Genomic DNA, 17,974 nt, shown 5'->3' with positions numbered 1-17,974 from the left:
TCCAAACCAAACCAAACCAATTACCAAACCACCTGGCACCCACCCCCCAGACCCCCGTCCCCGTTCCCCGTCCGTCCTTGACCCCGAATCGTCATCTCCACCACCATAAACAACTGGTCCAATCTTTCTTCCTTCCTCCCCGAAACTTCAACCTCGACACCGTCGCGCTCCGCCCTTCCTTTTGGCTCTCCCACACTCACCTCCCTCGCTTCATGCGTCCTCATCCGCGTCTGTCAACCCTTTAAAGACACCTGGTTCGCCCCATCTGCTGCTAGCGCCCGCTTCTGTAAAAAGCCTTGAACTTCTGTCATGCGCCTCGGCCTGTCACCGCCGCCTAGCCCCCACGAGTCGACCACCAACACGTCGACGTCAATTCCGCCGCCTTCTCGTTAACGACACGTGAAAAGCAACAGACATCCCTCACCTTACTTTATAGAGTGGACCCACGACCTCCAATTCCTCCTCTGTCTCTGATCACCAACTACCTACCCACTTCCACGCCGATATGCCTCCAAGGAGATCCCACAAGAAGTCGAGAGCCGGCTGCAAACGATGCAAGTCGCGCAAGATCAAGGTAACGTCGCCATATCCCGCACCAACTTGCGTTCCCCTCCGCCTGCGCGCCCCGACCCCCTCGTGTTACCCATAACGAGCAATATCTAACACAATGTCTTGTCATAGTGCGACGAAGTCCACCCGAGATGCGGCAATTGCGTCAAGCACGGCGTGCCATGCGACTTTGAGAACCCCGATATCTTCGAAGACCTCCTCACCGCCTTGACGCCCTCCAACACGACCTCCTCACAATCTCCAATCGATAGAGCCGCTTCCACCGCGCCCTCACCTTCCGCAGCATTCTTGAATCGAGCCAGGACCCCATCCGTCGCAGGAGGCTCACCTCCCACCACGACATGTACGCCGCTGTACACGACACCTGCCACCGCTTCTATATCCACCACGGCGGCCCCGAATAACAGGTTGCTGGAGCTTCGATTGATGCACCAATTCACCTCAATGACCTCCAGCACTCTGGTGGTGAATACCCCCGCTACCCATGACATATGGCAAAACACCGTGCCAAGGCTTGCCTTTGGCGGGGCAAGCTACCTCGCCGACGCCATGCTCGCCGTAGCGGCGTTGCACCTGCGGTCCTTTAACCCGGACGACAAGGCGCTCGTGAGGGCATCCCATTCGTACATGGCGTCGGCGCTGGCCGCCTACTGCTCATGCTTGCAGAATGGTATCACCGAAGCCAACGCCGAGTCCCTCTTCCTGACCGCAGCTCTCATCGCTTTCTCATCCACCGCCACGCGGATCTTCATTCGCGACGAGGCCGACCCGAACGACCCCTCCAGCGCCTATTCGCTCCCTCTCTCATGGTTCCATGCGTTCCAGGGCGTCAAGACCGTAGTAGCAACATCCTGGCCTTGGATTCGCAATAGCGGCATCGTCATCCCCATCATCGACTCTCAGCCCGTTCTCCAGCTCGACCTGGATGCCACGTCACCTACCTCATTCTTCGGCAAGCTACTAGACAACTTGGAAGACGAGTTGCAGGGCGAAGACGCCATTCTGGCCATGTCGACGAGACAGTCATACCAACACGCAGTTGCCGTCCTCAACTGGGCACACAAGCTACCCCACCGCGGGGCCGCCCTCGCCTTCCCCGCCACGGTATCGAAGCGCTTCATCGAGCTGCTGGAAGAGCGCCGGCCACGCGCTCTCATCATCCTGGCCTGCTTCTTCGCTCTGCTGAAAGGATACGAGTCGGCGGTGTGGTGGCTGCAGGGCGTCGCGCGCAGAGAGGTCATGGGCATCGTGTCGCAGTTCGAGGCCACCAGCCCGTGGTGGGCTCACCTCGAGTGGCCCGTCAAGATCGCCCTCTATAAGCACAACGTCATCCCGCCCGACGTCTGGGGATCGGACTGGATCACCGAGGAGAACAAGGCCGAGAAGGGTCACAACATGAGCGCCGAGACCTTTGTCAACCACATCGAGATCCTGACGGGGGTGTTTTCGAGAGCGCAACCGCAGATGCCCGTCCCCGTCTCTACGAATGCAGTGTAAGCGGAACAGCTGGCTACGACGCGAACACGAAGAGCATGCGACGACCAAACGTGTAAATGTCAGGTTGGGAACATCTAGATCGGTTGATCTAACGACACATAAGAACGGGGTGGGAGTTTTGGGGGAAGGAGTTCTCACTGCCGAAGTATGGGAGCGGCTAGAACATTGGGGGCGGGCATGGAGCATGGGAGGGTTTTGATTTTCCGGGACCATCTTTTGTTTTCTTTTTCTTTGCGGATCACAGGCCGCCGGGAGAATTGATCTAAGGCGGGCTTCATCATCAACATACAAGGACATAGGGTTTTTCGGGTTACGGTATCAGCATATTTTTACGGCAAATCTAGGATGGGAAGCGGACTTTCATGGTGTTCTACATGGTACATACACAAACGGGCTGATAGCGGGGTTCTACGGCCTGGGAAACAGCTCAGACAGAGCATAGCGTTTTGACGACTTTCACCATTATGGACAAAAAAATCAATATCATAAGTGGAAATTTTTTGAGATGACATTGGTGGCTCCTTCGGCATTCGGGGACGATTCTGCAACGGAAAAGACGTGCTGGTTTTCCGCCTCTGGATAGGCTCGAGTAGCCTTTTTCGTCTTGCTCTGAAGGGGGTTCCCTCGCCCTGAATAGGCTCGAAAAGCGAGCAGGCTTGACCAGATGCCAGATGCCAGCCGCGCCTTGCGCCAAGACACACCATCTGTGGCCAAGTTGACAGCTGCCTTTTTCGAGGGTTACGTTATTTCTTTGCCCCGGTTCGGATGGCACTTACCTAGCGTGAGCAGCATATCTGCCTTTTCGGGTTTGATTCTTCAATGGCATAGGAGTGGGATGCCGAGGACCGCCGGGGGGAACCGTTTTGATATGACACCATGTGACTTTCACGGGTGCGCTAACCGATCTTTTTCAATCGTCGGGAGCATTCCTCGGTGTCTGGTTCGCGAGGGTTTGGAGTACGTATCGTGATAGATAGACTATTTGGGAGGACAACAACAAGGTTGGCAACGTCATGCTGGGCGTGGGAACGGGCGGATATGCCGCCGAAAAGAGGTTGTCATCTCATCTAATCCGTGTACCTACCTGGAGTAGAGTTGGCGACGTGCAGGCACGTAGAGCGCGTTGCCGATCTCCGCCGTTGAGAGATTCGATTTTTGTTTTTTCTGCCGAGGTCTGGGGATGACCGGCATACTTAACAAACTCTCTCTTCTTCTCTTTTTGGGTGACTTTTTGCGGGAAAAGAGGTACATAGGGATATGCGAAAGGCTGATTGCTTGCGAAAGTCTGTGGCCGTCGGCACCATCAGTGACGTCGGGGAGCGTGAGCGGGAGGACGGGAAGGAAAGGCAGGAGGTCTTGCTCCGGGGGTGGGATTCGCAGCCTTCCGGCCGGGGTTGCCGTAAGGTATGTAGCCCCATTTGCGCCCGCGGGGAATGACTCGGCGTTGTTTGCGGGAGGATCCGGTTGTTTGAGGACCTACCGGGGCCGGAGGGTTTTCCTGAGAGACAATCCCTCGGGGCGGGTAAAGTTGTTTTGTGATGGGCCGGGGGCGTTACGCGTACGTCTAGCAGGAAGCTTAAGAATGCTTCTTTTTTTGAATGATCTGCCGGGCCGCCTTTGGGGGTAAATAATATTCAATGAAGGCGTGGGATGGGTTTGGATGGGATGGCCTTGTCTTCTCGGCGCAGGTTTGACGAGAGATGTACATGAACTGCTGCGTGGTCTTGACACATTTTTGACAGCCCTGTCAAAAGAGGATATTTCTTCGTTGAGACTGATCAGTTTAAGAAGGGTAAGGAAATAGAAACCGAGTTTCCCGACGGGAGAAGGCAAAGAGTTGATTGACATTTTTGACTTGCATGTGAGATCACCGAACCCGCGCCAACCCGCCCGCTCGCTTCGTTTTTGGGTTGGGTTGTAAGTTTAAGCGATGGTGTGTGCTGCTGGTTTGTGTCGTTTGGTTCTTTTTTGTCATTCCATATTTCTAATTTTAAGGTTGACTTTTTCATGGGAGGGAGGGAGGGGAGCTCGTTCAAGCTCGTGTGGCTCGGTTTTGGGTTGGGGTGGTTTCCTGTATGACATCCGAATGGACTGTTCGCGATTAACCTTTTTCCCGGGGCCTGGGGTCTAGGGGATTGGGGGATGATGTTCGACCGGGACATGGCTTAGCATTCATTTCAAAAACAAATCCGTGTTTTTTGACAAGCAGAAAGGGAAACGTAAGACAGTTTACGCGGCGTGAAGGGTTTTAAGTCGACACGTGGGAGAGGCGAGGTGTGCGATGCGTTCGGATAGCGGTGCCATACCGGGGCCCGGGGTCGGGGCCGGGGCCGGAGAGGCGGAGGAGGTCGAACAGGGAGGTGAGTGATCTGTCATCACCTTAGTCGTGAGAGTTCTATTGGTGTTTTGGCGAGTTGGGCGTCGTCGAGTAGATGTGTCTTGATTGGTGCGCATGGGTTGGGCGTTCGTGGTATGGATTGACCGCTGGTTAGTCGTGTTGTATTAGTCAAATTAAGACTGAATCTTTTTTTTTTCGGTTCTGAGAGGCTATGGGTGGGAAATATTTGTGTTCGTGTAACTCGAGGCGCAGGAGAGTTGTATCGCGATGAACGCTGCGAAAGTTGGTCTCTTTTTTGACACGTCGGGGAGGCAAGATTGTTGAAGTCAATCTCGACGACTATTTTTCGTATGAACCGGTAGAGACACTGGTGTTTTTCTTTCATTTTTCGTAAAAGATGGCCTATCGCGGACATTTTGGACGGAGAATTGATAAGGTGAGATGATATCAGAAAACCGCCGAAATTTCGTCTGCCAGCTGGTTCGGATCAGTGCTCCGACCAAGCTTAATCCAACATCGGCCCCTCCTCTTTTGTTCGCTTCCGTGGACTCCGTCTGCTCATATAAAAGAAGGACCGCACGAGCCGTCTGGTAGTATAATAACGGTCGACTGAAACATCGGAGCATCCTGCATCGAAGAGTCGAATTACGGGAGAGCTCACACAAGAGCAAGCTCGGTCCTTTTGTTCAACCCTGCCGCGCCGGGACGGCACATTGATTAAAAAAACGGACAAGCAAGTGCCGAAAAGAGGTTCGGCCGTCACCCCAAGCAGGCCCTGTCAAGACTTAAGCCCGTCCGAGAATGGAGCCAACTGCAAGAAAGGGGTTAAAGAGCGTTCGCCAAGTTCCCAGGAACGGCGGCGAACTGTGGGGAAAGGCAGTGCCGATTGGAGGAGTCGAGATGTTCCTCCCTCCCAGGTGCGCGCGATGAAACGTCAAGCCAGCTGAGCTCTTTTTTGCTCCACCGACATCAACTCGCAACGCCTGTGTTTGGCCGTTGGCGAGCAGGCTGGCTGCTCTGGCGTCAATTTGTCTGAAGCAAAGGCATGCCTGTCCGCTCCTCTGTCTGTCACTCTGGCGAGTTATAGGCAGGGGTTGCTTGTTATACGAGACCGCTACCCGGGAGGGAACGACGAGCTCTCCCGCCTGCTGATGTGCACCTTTTTTGAGATTCTCGCGCCGGTAGTTCGGGAAGTGAGGGTCCTGATGGGGTTTTGAGGATCCCGTCAATTAGGAAATGAAGGGAGGATGATGCGGCTTGGTATTGATGGAGTGACGACTTGTTAGTAGTATATACCAGCTCAAAACCGCCGGAGGAGGAAACTCCCTTTCCCAACTCTTCAAAGTTCGCCTTTCCCACTGCTGAAAAGGGATCTCAGTCCCTTCCCCCCATCCCTTTTCTCGATTTCCTACGGATAATCCCAGAGCAGATCCATCGATCAAGAAAGACGATCCGCCAAGATGCTCTTCTCCGTGTCCTCGGTCCTCCTCCTCGCCCTCTCCACGGCCAACGCCGCCCTGACCTACAAGGGCGCCGACTGGTCCTCGGTCACCATCGAGGAGAAGGCCGGCATCTCGTACAAGAACTCGGCCGGCGCCTCCCAGTCCCTCGAGGTCATCCTCAAGAACGCCGGCGTCAACTCGGTCCGCCAGCGCGTCTGGGTCAACCCCTCCAACGGCGACTACAACCTCGACTACAACCTCGCCCTCGCCAAGCGCGCAAAGGCACAGGGCCTCTCCGTCTACCTCACCCTGCACTTCAGCGACACCTGGGCCGACCCGAGCAAGCAGGGCATCCCGTCCGGCTGGCCCTCCGACATTGAGAACCTCAGCTGGCGGCTGTACAACTACACGCTCGAGGTCAGCAACGCGTTCCAGAAGGCCGGCACGCCGCCCGCCATCATCAGCATCGGCAACGAGATCCGCGCGGGGCTGCTCTTCAACACGGGCCGCACGTCCAACTACTACAACGTCGCGCGGCTGCTCAACTCGGCGGCGTACGGCATCAAGGACTCGACCCTCAGCCCCAAGCCCAGGATCATGATCCACCTCGACAACGGCTGGGACTGGAACACCCAGAACAGCTGGTACACCAACGTGCTCGCCCAGAACGTCCTCAAGGCCTCCGACTTCGACATGATGGGCGTCTCGTACTACCCCTTCTACGGCAGCGGCGCCACCCTGTCGGCGCTCAAGACGAGCCTGACCAACATGGCCAACGCCTGGGGCAAGGAGATCGTCGTCGCCGAGACAAACTGGCCCACCTCGTGCCCGAGCCCGGCCTACGCCTTCCCGAGCGACCTGAAGGACATTCCCTTCTCCGCGGCCGGCCAGGCGACCTTTATTAAGAGGGTTGCCGATGTCGTGGCCGGGGTGAAGAACGGCAAGGGCCTGTACTACTGGGAGCCCGCATGGTGAGTCAATTTCCGTGTCGTGTTGTTTAAATGATCTGGTTTGCTAACCCTGATGTTGTAGGATGAACAACCAGGCCCTGGGATCGAGTTGCCCGTCGAACACGTTGTTCTCCTGGCCCGGCACCGCGCTGTCGAGCTTGGATGTCTTCAAGAGCATCTGAAGTGGCGTGCACCAGATGGTAGACATCAGTGCAGTGAAGAGTTGCACTGGGTCCATCGAACTTATCTTCCTTGGAGATGCATATATTCCGGATGCCGCACCCGAGAAAACGGGATCCTCGTTAAGCTGACAAAAGTGTCAGCAAGCAGTACATGGTTTTATCTTAGCAGTAAATAGTTTGAGCGCTTCTCGTACATACCTACTTGAGCCCGGTGTCAGGAGCACCGACGGCGGTACATAAGATTCAATTTTCTACACTCCAATCGGTCATATAGACCAAACTTACCGAAGAGCATAACTGAGATGAAATGCGATTTCCTGGTCGAACAAGCACTCAGCTCGCTGCCTTGATGAACATGATGAAATAGAAAAAGGGCAAAGGAAAGCTCAGATCAGCCAGGCGGGAACAGCTGGCAGCCACATCAGGAGCAGGTGGATTCCAGCCAGAGCTTCGTCGCGGGGCCGATAAGATTAGATAAGACGGCAGATAACGATAAGCAATTTTTTTGAAAGAAGACTCCAATGCAAGTCGCATCCCAGCCACAAGCAATACACCTGACGGACGACCAACACAACCACCGGCACAATGCTTCGTCAAATGTGAGTCGCGACTGCCATCTGTCGCATAATGGTGACTTGTGATTCTAACAGGCGTTTATAGAAAACCCCGCAACGCCCGCTCCAAGCGCGCGCTCGAGAAGCGCGAGCCCAAGGAACAGTACGCCAATCCGTCCATCCCATCTTCCTCCTCTCGCAAGCTAACGCACCGCCGCCAGAGAAAACCCAAAGACAGCCCTCTTCCTCCGCGGCAGCTCCTGCTCGCAGGTCGCCCAAGATGCCCTCAACGAGCTCTACCAGCTGCGCCAGCCGCTCGCCAAGCGCTTCGTGAAGAAGAACGACATCCACCCCTTCGACAACGCCGACTCGATCGAGTTCTTCTCCGAGAAGAACGACACCTCCATCGTCGTCTTCGGCCACACCTCCAAGAAGCGCCCCCACGCCCTCACCTTCGTCCGCACCTTCGGCCACAAGGTCTTCGACATGCTCGAGCTCTACCTCGACCCGGACTCCTTCCGCACCCTCGCCCAGTTCAAGGGCAAGAAGGTGCCCATCGGCCTCAAGCCCATGCTCAACTTCTCCGGCACCGCCTGGGACAGCCCCATCGCCAACGAGTACACCCACGCCCGCTCCTTCTTCATCGACTTCTTCCGCGGCGAGCAGACGGACAAGATCGACGTCGAGGGCCTGCAGTGGATCGTCTCCATCACCGCCGACGAGCCCACCGGCACAGACGACTCCAAGCCCGTCATCCGCCTCCGCGCCTACACCATCAGCACGAAGCGCAGCGGCCAGAAGGCGCCCCGCGTCGAGGTCAACGAGATCGGGCCCCGCATGGACTTCCGCGTCGGCCGCCAGCGCGAGCCGGACGAGGCCATGCTCAAGGAGGCCATGAAGAAGCCGCGCGGCACCGAGGAGCGCACCAAGAAGAACATCAGCACCGACGCCATGGGCGACAAGATGGGCCGCGTCCACGTCGGCCGCCAGGACCTGAGCGACCTCCAGACGCGCAAGATGAAGGGTCTCAAGCGCAGCAGGGACGTCGCGAGCGACAACGGGGAGGACGACGGCGCGGCGGCGGCGGACGAGGAGCCCAAGAAGAGCCGCAAGGCGTAATAGTGGTTGTCCGGGGCTTTGCGTGTGGTGTATTTGTTGGAGATTTCAAAAGACTACCAAAAGAGTGGAGGGAGATGCGGCGGAAGACTACTCACCGGCGTTATATGTATTGTTTTGGTCAGGAGGCATTCCCACGGTCGGAGTTTTCAGCTTCTTTCAGCAGATGGTCGGCAGATTACAAAAGCAGGAACATAGTCAAAAAGCATTTGAAGACCTCAATTCGCTGAACTGATTGCCCTTGATAGTTAGGGCCTCATACTTAAAGGAAGGGTTGACCTAGTTTTAGGTCCCAGTTCAAGATTCATCCCGCCCAGACTTTTCTTGCGAGTCTCGAGGGATGAGGCCATCTCGTCTTGCTCTTTCGAGTGGCGTCGTGAGGATGTCCTAGGCGGTCTTTATGGCAACTCATAGATGTTGATCCTCCAATGATTCGCTTTCTCCGGTTCTCATCTTGGTTGTTTTGCGTGTATGATGCCGTGTTATCGTACTCGGGTATCAGGCCAGATAGGAGTTGTATCCACAGCATGTGTGACGCGAGATGATGGTCTCACGTGAAGTTCCCTGAAACATTACGCTGCATAGACTGAAGCAACACATCCAGTCTTTAACTCCTTGGGACAAAGTGCGCCTATGTTTCTTCGGCAGCGGCTGGCCAAACATATCCTTCTTTTGTATAGCGAGACGGCGGAGGGATTGAAGGAACGTCTTCAGAATGCAACTCGGCATGGGGAGTTCTCCCCGGAAAGTAGAGGAACTGGGTTTAGATGCCACGTCGAGAAACGTCAGACGCTCTGGTATGGCGATTTTCTTATAAAAGCCTTGAACGGAAGGGTTTGTGATGAGATCAACAATGCGGTCTCTTCCATCACTGGGAGAATATTCCGCTGTCATCCATGGCTCGCTGGTTTAATTGCCAGACATATAGCATCAGAATCATGAAGAGTCCGGTGCGATGTTGTCTCGGTGCGAATACTACTCACTCAACTCGGCGAATACACCGGAAGCGAGGGAGGTGACAAGATCCGGAGGCCGCACGATGTCTTGGCATACCGCCTGACGTGAGCCGTCATCATAACCCCAGAACCCTCAAGTTGTATCCTTTCACAAGGTCAAAAGATACCACAACCTGCAACGAGATCAATTTTGGCCCTTCTCGGGTCTTCCTTACAATGAAAGAACTTTATACACGAGTGTCTAGTGCAGGCGAGACCTAGCGCCTGAGGACGATGACGCTGAACTCATCGTTGTCATTCATAAAGTGCTGGCGACTCGCAACTCCCATTTTTGGCAGTTGCCAGCCCTCAAACAGTGGCTGGTGCTATGTGCTGAGATATTACGAACTCTTTCCCAATGCCAGATTCATGCGCGCTGCGTATGCTGGTGGAAAGTGTCGAGGTGAGATGATGTGGCGAATGGTTCGGGAAGGGCACCGCAAAAGGAGTAATATAAATACTTGGTCTCGGGACATGGTCCTTGATCCTTAAAACAACCGGGCTGTGGGATGGAGTTCATTCTCTGGTAAAGGTCTTCCAGAGAGTGCTGGAGGGGCAATCGCTCTTGTACTTGCCTGTGGGCGTATGTTGAAGTGATACAGGCGATATTGCTTTTGACTCTTCTTTGCCCAGCCCTTCTGTTGCCAGTTTATCCTCTTTGTATATGTTGGCGAGTGATAAGAGGCTTCCGGCGCTTTGGATGTAGTTCTAGCGCGGTGTCGGAGACCTTGCAACACATCATCGTAGGGTCCATGGTCATCAATCTCAAGCTCCACAGCCACGGGTTTCTCGCCCGAGCAGCACATGGTTGGTGTATCGAGCCAGAGCTCATTCTTTTTCAAACCGGCTACGATGAAACCTCTCACAACAACCAGGGACTGTGGTCCTTAAAACCATTTATTTACGTTGCTTGGTTTCCATGGGACATGAGTGAGGTCGCCTTCAAGAAGCCGTCTTAACCAGCTACGGTCAGCGACATTATACATATTTCCTATGCGATGTCTGGTTAATCAGGTATCCAAGCGGTCAGATTTAGCCGAATGTTAATTGCCAAATCGATGGACTCTGATGGATTTGAAATCAAGGCGTTGTTCTGGGTGGTGACGGAGGTCCTGTAAGGGGCCTTAATGCGAGCAGTGAACCTCCGCGCAAACCACAGATAGCTTATTTTTTGCAGAATAACTCATAGATAGCAGTGACAAGAGCCACTCTGAGTTGATTTGTTGTTTTCCCACGTCGGATCTGCCACATGTATGATACGTAGACTGGAACTTGCATTGAGTGCTCCAGTCGCTGCTGCAGATGGAATGCGCTGGGGAGTGGAACTATGTTTGCTCTGATTGAATGGAAAAGTCCTGACTTCGACTTTTATATCAAAAGAATTATCTTTCTGGCATGTCTGGCCTGTCTGTCTGTCTCCATCGAACATGCTCGGATCATCACAAAACCACGCAACTTCGTTGGTCCAAAACTCAGGTTACACGAAGGTGTTTCACAGCGAGCGAAGGGATGTTCCTTTGTTTGTGAAGCACTTCATTCATCCACTGCTTTGACGAGACGCATTCTTCCTGACGCGATCCCAGGGTGCGTAGTAGAGCGCTGGGGTATAAGATAGCGCCGCCTCACCGGAGTCATGTTCAACACAGCAACGGCATTGGTGTAGTGACGTACCGCAGAGCAATGGAAACCATGTTGCTCCCTTCGCGATCCTGGCTTGGACACATCGACAGCGATCTCTGTGGAACGCGTGTCAGCAGGAGAAGAGGTTGGGGTTTCGGGATCGCGATGGCGAATGTTCGTTCCTGGCGGTCTTCGTCCTATTCAGAAGAAATAAGTGGACACGAGCACTGGACATCGACGTCCGTCGCTGCTGAAAGCAGCTGATCTCCCGGAGGTTCGACGTTTGGCATCATCCTCGTACTTCAAGAGCCTCATAGATCAGAGAGCACCACGTCAAGTTACGACAAAGCGCACGTGCAACGTGTCGAAGCAATCCAAATCGACATATTCCGTTCTTTTATACCATAAAAGCCCATGGAATCTTAGCAGCACATATAATGCGCCAGAATGTAGATCACATAAACTCGAGAGATGCGACTCATTCTGAGGTACAAACGTATTTGTTACGAGCTGAAGAGACGCACCCGAGATGCACTACTGTCATCATTGGACCTGGACTGAACCTCTCAGACGGACATGTTCTCGTTCCAAGGGCTCTAGTGACGTTTTGAGTTTCCCTTTCCATTGCCATCACTTCACTTCCATGATCTTCGTTTCGGGGATGGATCCATGAACGTTTAAGTCACCATAGCCTCCGAAAGAACTCTAGTCAAGACTTCCATACACAATGACTTGAGCAATCCATTGAACGTTCTAAAAGACAATCGGGTAGTTCAGTCTTCTGTCTTCTCCTAATCGGTTCCCCTTGCGTCTCGGTCTCTCCTCTCCGTCATCTTTCTTCTCACAGTCGCTTCCACTCCGCCTTCTCCAGGCTTGAGCTCGGCGTGCCTGAGCCTGGCGCGTTGAATTGTCACGATGTAGCACTGACGATCTTCCACTCTGCTTTTCGGCATCATTGCCGACTTATTCTGCCGTAGGAGTTGAATTCGATGCAATTTGCAGATATGAAGAATGATCTTACATACCGCGCCGTCTCACACGCGAGTCAGTCCAGTCCTGATCTCCGATGCTTAACCTCGCAACGTCAACAACAATGTTCCCATTGACTACCGTCTGTCGATTCCCAACCGTTTATATCATGTGCCCCCTAGCTATCTAGCCTGAGGATTTGCAGAGAGGACCCAATGAATCTCTCACAGGACTCACGACTCTCGTTCGCTGTCTTAAGCTAAATACTATGTGAGCGGCAGGGCGCCGGTCTCCTTAAACCCGAGCAACAGAGACAACCAAAGCCAGTGACAAGCATCTTTTGGGTATTTCATCTGCCGCCCGAGTCGACGTCCGGATTGATATTCTGAGGCCCAGGAAAGCTCCGGAGATCCATCACCACGGACGGGCGCACAGCAGTGCAGTTAACATGAACCAGCGCTTCTCTCACGGGGTATCATCAACGTATAAATCGGAAGCAACAGAACGAGATACTGTGAAAAACTCCTGTGTGTGTGCCTCAGCCTCAAATACCGAGAACATTCCATTACGTAGACATGGGCATCATGACATGCCGTCGCTGGAAGCATCTTTTCCTTCCATCTGGCCGGGTCAAGCGTTTTTCGCCAACCCATCGTTGCTGATCAAGCACTAATGAGCTCTGATGCTACCACTTTATGTCCGGTTTCTGCCACCCTCTGCTGCGGATGTCGATACTCTTCTTCACGTCGAACTGCGCTCCTACGCCCCGCAGCCCCCTGTGACAGCAAGCTTATGGTTTTCTAGAGGGCAGCAAGCATTATAAAAGAACCAGTTAATACGTCGAAGGGATTTCTAACCAACCAAGTACGAATCGATGATGTATCTGTCGTTCATCGTAAGGCCAATATCCAACAAGAGCGCGGAATACCCAGGCTTGTCTACTTCATGCAGCTGAAGCAACATAGACCATGAATTTTGTTTCTTCTTCGTCGTCCCTCTTTACTCTTGTGATATCACAAGCTGTATTACAAGCCATCTGATACCACGGTCTCCAGTCCTTCATTCGTTTTGGCCTGCCGTTCTACCAGATGCTGCCTCAATGGATTGGCACGGTTTCAAAACCCCCCCCCCCCCCCCCCCCACGACTCCGGAGAAGAGCAGCTCGGAGAAGAGTAGTTGGCTGAGGTTTGAGAATGAAGCGGCCTAGAAGCGCATTTAAAAGGGGATCATCGTCATCATATTCTAGGTTTCAATGGAGAAGGCGCATCGACGTTTGATGCGCGTGGTTGAGATTTCACCAGGAGACGTTCAATTATACACGCTAGATGCTTTTGTCCTAAAGAGAGAGTCTGGACGGTTGAAATAATTCGGTCTTCTAAAAGAGGGACCAGCTTGCTGAGCAAAATCACGAACTGCCGAACACTATCCCTCGTGAAATCTTTTCAGTGTCATCGGACGCTGAAAGCACTTCTATTTTCGAAACAGAGATACAATATCCCTCAAGCTAACCAGTTTGACGCTGGCGAGAAAGTAACAACATGCCATGCTACAACAGAACACCCCATCGTCTTCGGGAACATCCAAATTACCAACCCCCTATCAAACTAATGACCAACTGCCGCACCTCAAGAAGAAGAAATGGTAAGCTCTTAACGTCAAGAAATGCAACCAACTCGCTCATGACCAGCAAAAGAAGAAGAAAGACTCCACTCAAGCGTCGAGGCCCTTCTCCTTACGCCACGCCTTGATCCTCACACCCAGCTCCTCCCTCCTCACCAGCGCCTCGGGTCTCCAGACACCCTCCTTCTGCGGGTAAAACTCTTCGAAGCGGGGCTTCCCGTCGTCAGGGATCTCGACGTAGGGCAGTTTGCTCCGCAGGAAGATGTAGACGTCTGGACCGCCGAGCAGGGCAGGCGAGTCCAGGGTCCCGACGCGCAGGAATTTGAGGAGATGGAGCCCGGCGTAGTTGCTCCAGACGGCAGTCAGGCACACGGGGCAGCGGGCGATGGTCTGCGGCGCGCCTGACTCGGCTGGAACAGGGAGGAGAATAGGTGAGGCGATGGGAGCGTCTCTGGCGTCTCTCGTCAGCCCATCCGCGCTGCCGGTACCATCCGCAGACCCGGGCCTGGAAGGTCCAGAAGGTCTAGAAGCACTGGAAGGGCCAGAACACTCAGACGGTCCAGACGGTCCAGAAGGCCTGGACCGTCTAGGGGTCTGGTCGTCGAGGATGGCACCAGGGAACGTGACCAGCGGCTGGAGCGTGGTGGTGCGGCCGGGGAGCAGCTCCACCTCCTCACTCTCAACAACGGCGTTTACCGCGAAGGCGGTGCCGGACTCACGCTGGCAAGAGGTGCAGTGGCAGCAGTGTACGACGAGCGGCGCAGCCTTGAGGGCGTAACGGATGTTTCCGCAAGCGCAGCCGCCCTCGAGAGGGAATCCAGACCGCGCCTCCGCAGGCTGGACAGAGTCTTGAGACATGGTCGGGCGGTGATGGCTCGCCTGTTTCGAGGAGAGACCGGATGTTCTGCGTCCGTAGTCGATCAGTTCGCCAAGTCTGGGCCCTGACGGAGAGGGCTTTTGAGGTCTCGACGCTGCCTTGGTTGTCTGGACTGTCGAGGGAGGATTGGGTGGACGCGAAGGGGGTCGGCGGCCTGGACGCAAGAGGCGTGTAAGTGACATGTCTGCGGGGGGCTGGGGATGGGGGCGTGTACTCTTCACCTGAGTCGAAAGTTGTCTTGGAGGGACCCTTAATTTAATCTGGGAAAGATGGGCCTGGATCTGATAGAGGTCGGAGGTTTTGAGGAAGAGAAATCATCAGGAAGAAGAAAGAAAGAAAGGAGGGAAAGGGGATGAAGAGAAGGAGTAAGCGAGCGGAGAGGACACCAGGGCTTTTGGGAAGCGATGCATGAGATTTCCGTCGTGCCAGTCAGGAGCGACGTGATGGCCTGAATAGGCAGGTTCCTTATCTAATCACTGCAGGCAACGGTCGCCCCCTCTTCCTCTGCGTCTTTTTGCAAGAGGAAATGGCGGCATAAGCAGAAAAGTGCTCGATAATAATACGGAAGTTCTTTTCGATGTGGATTTACTACTTCCTTGCGTTCTGTTCTCTCGAGAACATGGGATTTGTTGATCGCCGAGTGTGGTAATGTCATGTAAACATCCACTTTCGCAAGAGGCGCTTTACGAGCGAAGAAGAGGGTGTGCTGCGGCTCTTCAAAGGCAGCGTTCGAGGCAACGCCTGAGACCAAGTAAAGCGACAGCTCACTTTGATTATCCTTGGCTTCGGGGAGCCCAGGCGTTTTGAACTGGTCATTCATAGGCATTGTGGCGCCGTGAAGGAAGGGGGTTGGATGGCCGGCTTAGACAGAAGACCCTTCGGTCTTGGGCAGCCATCACAGGCACACACAGGGTCTGAATCGTGGTCGCCCTCCTCTTACGAGGTCCGCATTCCAGAGGGTGGCAGGTCGTCGTTTGAGGTACGGCGTGACTGATCAGCATTAGGCGCCGTTGAACATGACGTTAGGATGTCTCTTCGTCATAGGCCTGGTATGCCGGTTTTCCAGAATGCGTTCGTTGTATATTAAACCGTTGTTGCCACGCCTTCTCGTTCTAGACCTCGCAAGACATCAAACCCTTCAGTTCTCCAACCTCAATCAGCCACTTTGATAAAGGCAGTGGAATTCAGCATTCCGAAAACACTCAACGATCACGATCAATCTCACGAACTTGCCACCTATCCGAAAATCAGCAATCATGCAGCCCGTTACCTACCTAGGGATGCTCTTCTTCATCTCAGCGTCGGCTCTCGCCGCGCCGCATCACCACCACAACCACCTTCAACGACACAGAGATCGCGTCGCTACACATGCACATATCAAGCACGACCACGCGATGTTGGCGAAAAGAGCAGAGCAGATCAGAGTGGACTCTTCGAAGGCTGCCCAGGCAGAAACGCAAGATTGGTCCGCGGAAAAACAACCGAGACAGTCGCCGTCAGAAGAGGGCCCGATTGTAACGCTATGGGAACAAACGACCGGGCCCAAGACCGCCGCGGCCGGGGCCGAAGAGGTCGTAATACGATCTTCCGAGCCGATGGCCGTCCGCGGGGAGGCGTACGGGAGAAGCAAGGTTGCGGCGCACGGCGACGTCGGGCTGGAGCATGCGGTGGAAGGTCTCGACAGCCGGCACATGAATGCGGCGACGCGGTTGTTGCTGGCTCATGCCGCTAGGAAACACCATTAGGTCTCAGCGGCTGGACGTTGATGGAGTTGGCGCGTGTATTTTGGCTGGAATGGTGGCTTTTTGTTTCTTGACTAATAAGCGGTTGGTGAGAGATCAAAGTTAATGAGCTAGACGAGGAAGCGAAGCGCGAGCGGGCGGCTCGCTGCGGGATCAGCGGGTGATGCGCGCGGGATGGTGCTTCGTAGGGCTGGTGGTAATTTTAGAAATATTTTTTGGAGAAAAATACCATTCCTGTTCTTGAATCTTGCGTGCTTGAGACGATCCCAATTCGCATGACATGGCACCCGGGTCGGCGGAAGGTAAAGTCAATGACGATCTGGTTAAATGGGTCCCGGAATGCTCGTCATCGGATCTTGTTGTCGAGATTGTATCAGGCTCTCGACGAACTTCTCTGATGGTGTGTCAGTCAGCTTCTCACATCCCTGCGCACACCGAGTGACAAGAATCCGCTTCAAGGTCTCCTGGAGACAGTGCCCGTCTCGTCAAATTGGCGGTGCATTTCTCTGATTGTGGTGCTGAAGCGGCTACGGAAACGCGGGCGGGTCGAGCTGCCTCCCTTTGGTCAGATACCGGCGCTGATCGGTGAGAATCCCTCACATATCTGGGTAGTGAAAAGTTTTCGAATGATTGAGGGCGGTAGGGGTTGACATCACATCGCGGTGATTTGTAAGGAGGTTTGCGGCGAGGGCGACCTCTGTTTCGTTTCGAGTCGTGTCAAGTCGTCCCGTCTTGTTTCCTCCGGCTGTGTCAGGGCGACGATCCTCCGAGCCGTCATGTTCGGGTTGAGACACTGTACGGTGATAGCATCGCGTCCGAAGTTTTTGGTGTAGAAAGACAGTGTTTTGTTGATTACATAAACAGTACGGAGTGATTGGTGCATGAACCTGCGATGGACCCACCACAGCTTCCTTTCCTTGACGTGTTGAACTTGAGGTTGCAGGTACGAATATCGAGGTACTTTAATCTTGGCGCGCAGCACCTTGAGGCCTTGAGGTTATTATTTCCAGTCGCGTGCTGCCTCCAATTCCATGGCCCTTTCGGGTGAGGTGCCTTCTCAGCTGAACGAATCGAATCATTCCCGCCTAGTGTCCGCGAACCGAAGCGAACCTGTCACCTCAAAGTCCCAACGAGAGACAGACACCACTGTTCAGTCACGGGAACTGAGTTGTCGATCCCACTTCTAGCTCAAGCTCTCCATCACCGGCTCCCACGCCGCCTCCGTCTGCCTCCACCCGCATCTCCTGTCCGTCTCCTTTTGACCATCACACGTTTCGACAACGACACGATACCAAAGCGCGAAACTCACGATTCGCTGCGCTGCGCTGCCCCTTTTCGACATTCAATAGGTACTCCATCGTCGTTATTGCTGCGATCACGACGCCAAAAGCATTTCGCCTGGTTGCCTAGGAGCCTTATTAATCCGACGTCCACCTATTCGAAACACACAGCACCCCCCATTGCTGGGGAGCTCCGGAACGCTTGGGCTCGCTCTTTTCTAC

General features: G+C 54.1%; 5 protein-coding genes across 5 annotated transcripts; 4 read left to right on the top strand and 1 right to left on the bottom strand.

Annotated features, from left to right (window-relative positions):
• Nucleotides 1–505: 505 nt before the first annotated feature.
• Nucleotides 506–2,067, top strand: CkaCkLH20_05917 (C6 zinc finger protein; the record flags this gene model as incomplete). The annotated part of the gene is made up of 2 exons (XM_038888634.1): nt 506–574; nt 682–2,067. 2 exons carry the CDS (start codon nt 506–508, stop codon nt 2,065–2,067), a joined length of 1,455 nt encoding a protein of 484 aa, XP_038745970.1.
• A 3,798-nt stretch (nt 2,068–5,865) lies between these two features.
• Nucleotides 5,866–6,979, top strand: CkaCkLH20_05916 (glycosyl hydrolase family 53; the record flags this gene model as incomplete). Its single annotated transcript, XM_038888633.1, has 2 exons — nt 5,866–6,818; nt 6,880–6,979. 2 exons carry the CDS (start codon nt 5,866–5,868, stop codon nt 6,977–6,979), a joined length of 1,053 nt encoding a protein of 350 aa, XP_038745969.1.
• Nucleotides 6,980–7,500: 521 nt separating this feature from the next.
• On the top strand, nt 7,501–8,652 carry CkaCkLH20_05915 (brix domain-containing protein; the record flags this gene model as incomplete). Its single annotated transcript, XM_038888632.1, has 3 exons — nt 7,501–7,582; nt 7,630–7,696; nt 7,755–8,652. 3 exons carry the CDS (start codon nt 7,501–7,503, stop codon nt 8,650–8,652), a joined length of 1,047 nt encoding a protein of 348 aa, XP_038745968.1.
• A 5,291-nt stretch (nt 8,653–13,943) lies between these two features.
• Nucleotides 13,944–14,711, bottom strand: CkaCkLH20_05914 (glutathione-dependent formaldehyde-activating; the record flags this gene model as incomplete). The annotated part of the gene is made up of 1 exon (XM_038888631.1): nt 13,944–14,711. One exon carries the CDS (start codon nt 14,709–14,711, stop codon nt 13,944–13,946), a length of 768 nt encoding a protein of 255 aa, XP_038745967.1.
• A 1,275-nt stretch (nt 14,712–15,986) lies between these two features.
• Nucleotides 15,987–16,475, top strand: CkaCkLH20_05913 (uncharacterized protein; the record flags this gene model as incomplete). Its single annotated transcript, XM_038888630.1, has 1 exon — nt 15,987–16,475. One exon carries the CDS (start codon nt 15,987–15,989, stop codon nt 16,473–16,475), a length of 489 nt encoding a protein of 162 aa, XP_038745966.1.
• Between the last annotated feature and the right edge of the window lie 1,499 nt (nt 16,476–17,974).

This window comes from Colletotrichum karsti (assembly GCF_011947395.1).
Source record: "Colletotrichum karsti strain CkLH20 chromosome Unknown Scaffold17, whole genome shotgun sequence".
In the NCBI taxonomy this organism is placed as follows: Eukaryota; Fungi; Ascomycota; class Sordariomycetes; order Glomerellales; family Glomerellaceae; genus Colletotrichum; species Colletotrichum karsti.
Note: the sequence above shows the minus strand (reverse complement) of the source record. Positions and strands in the feature narration are given on the sequence as shown.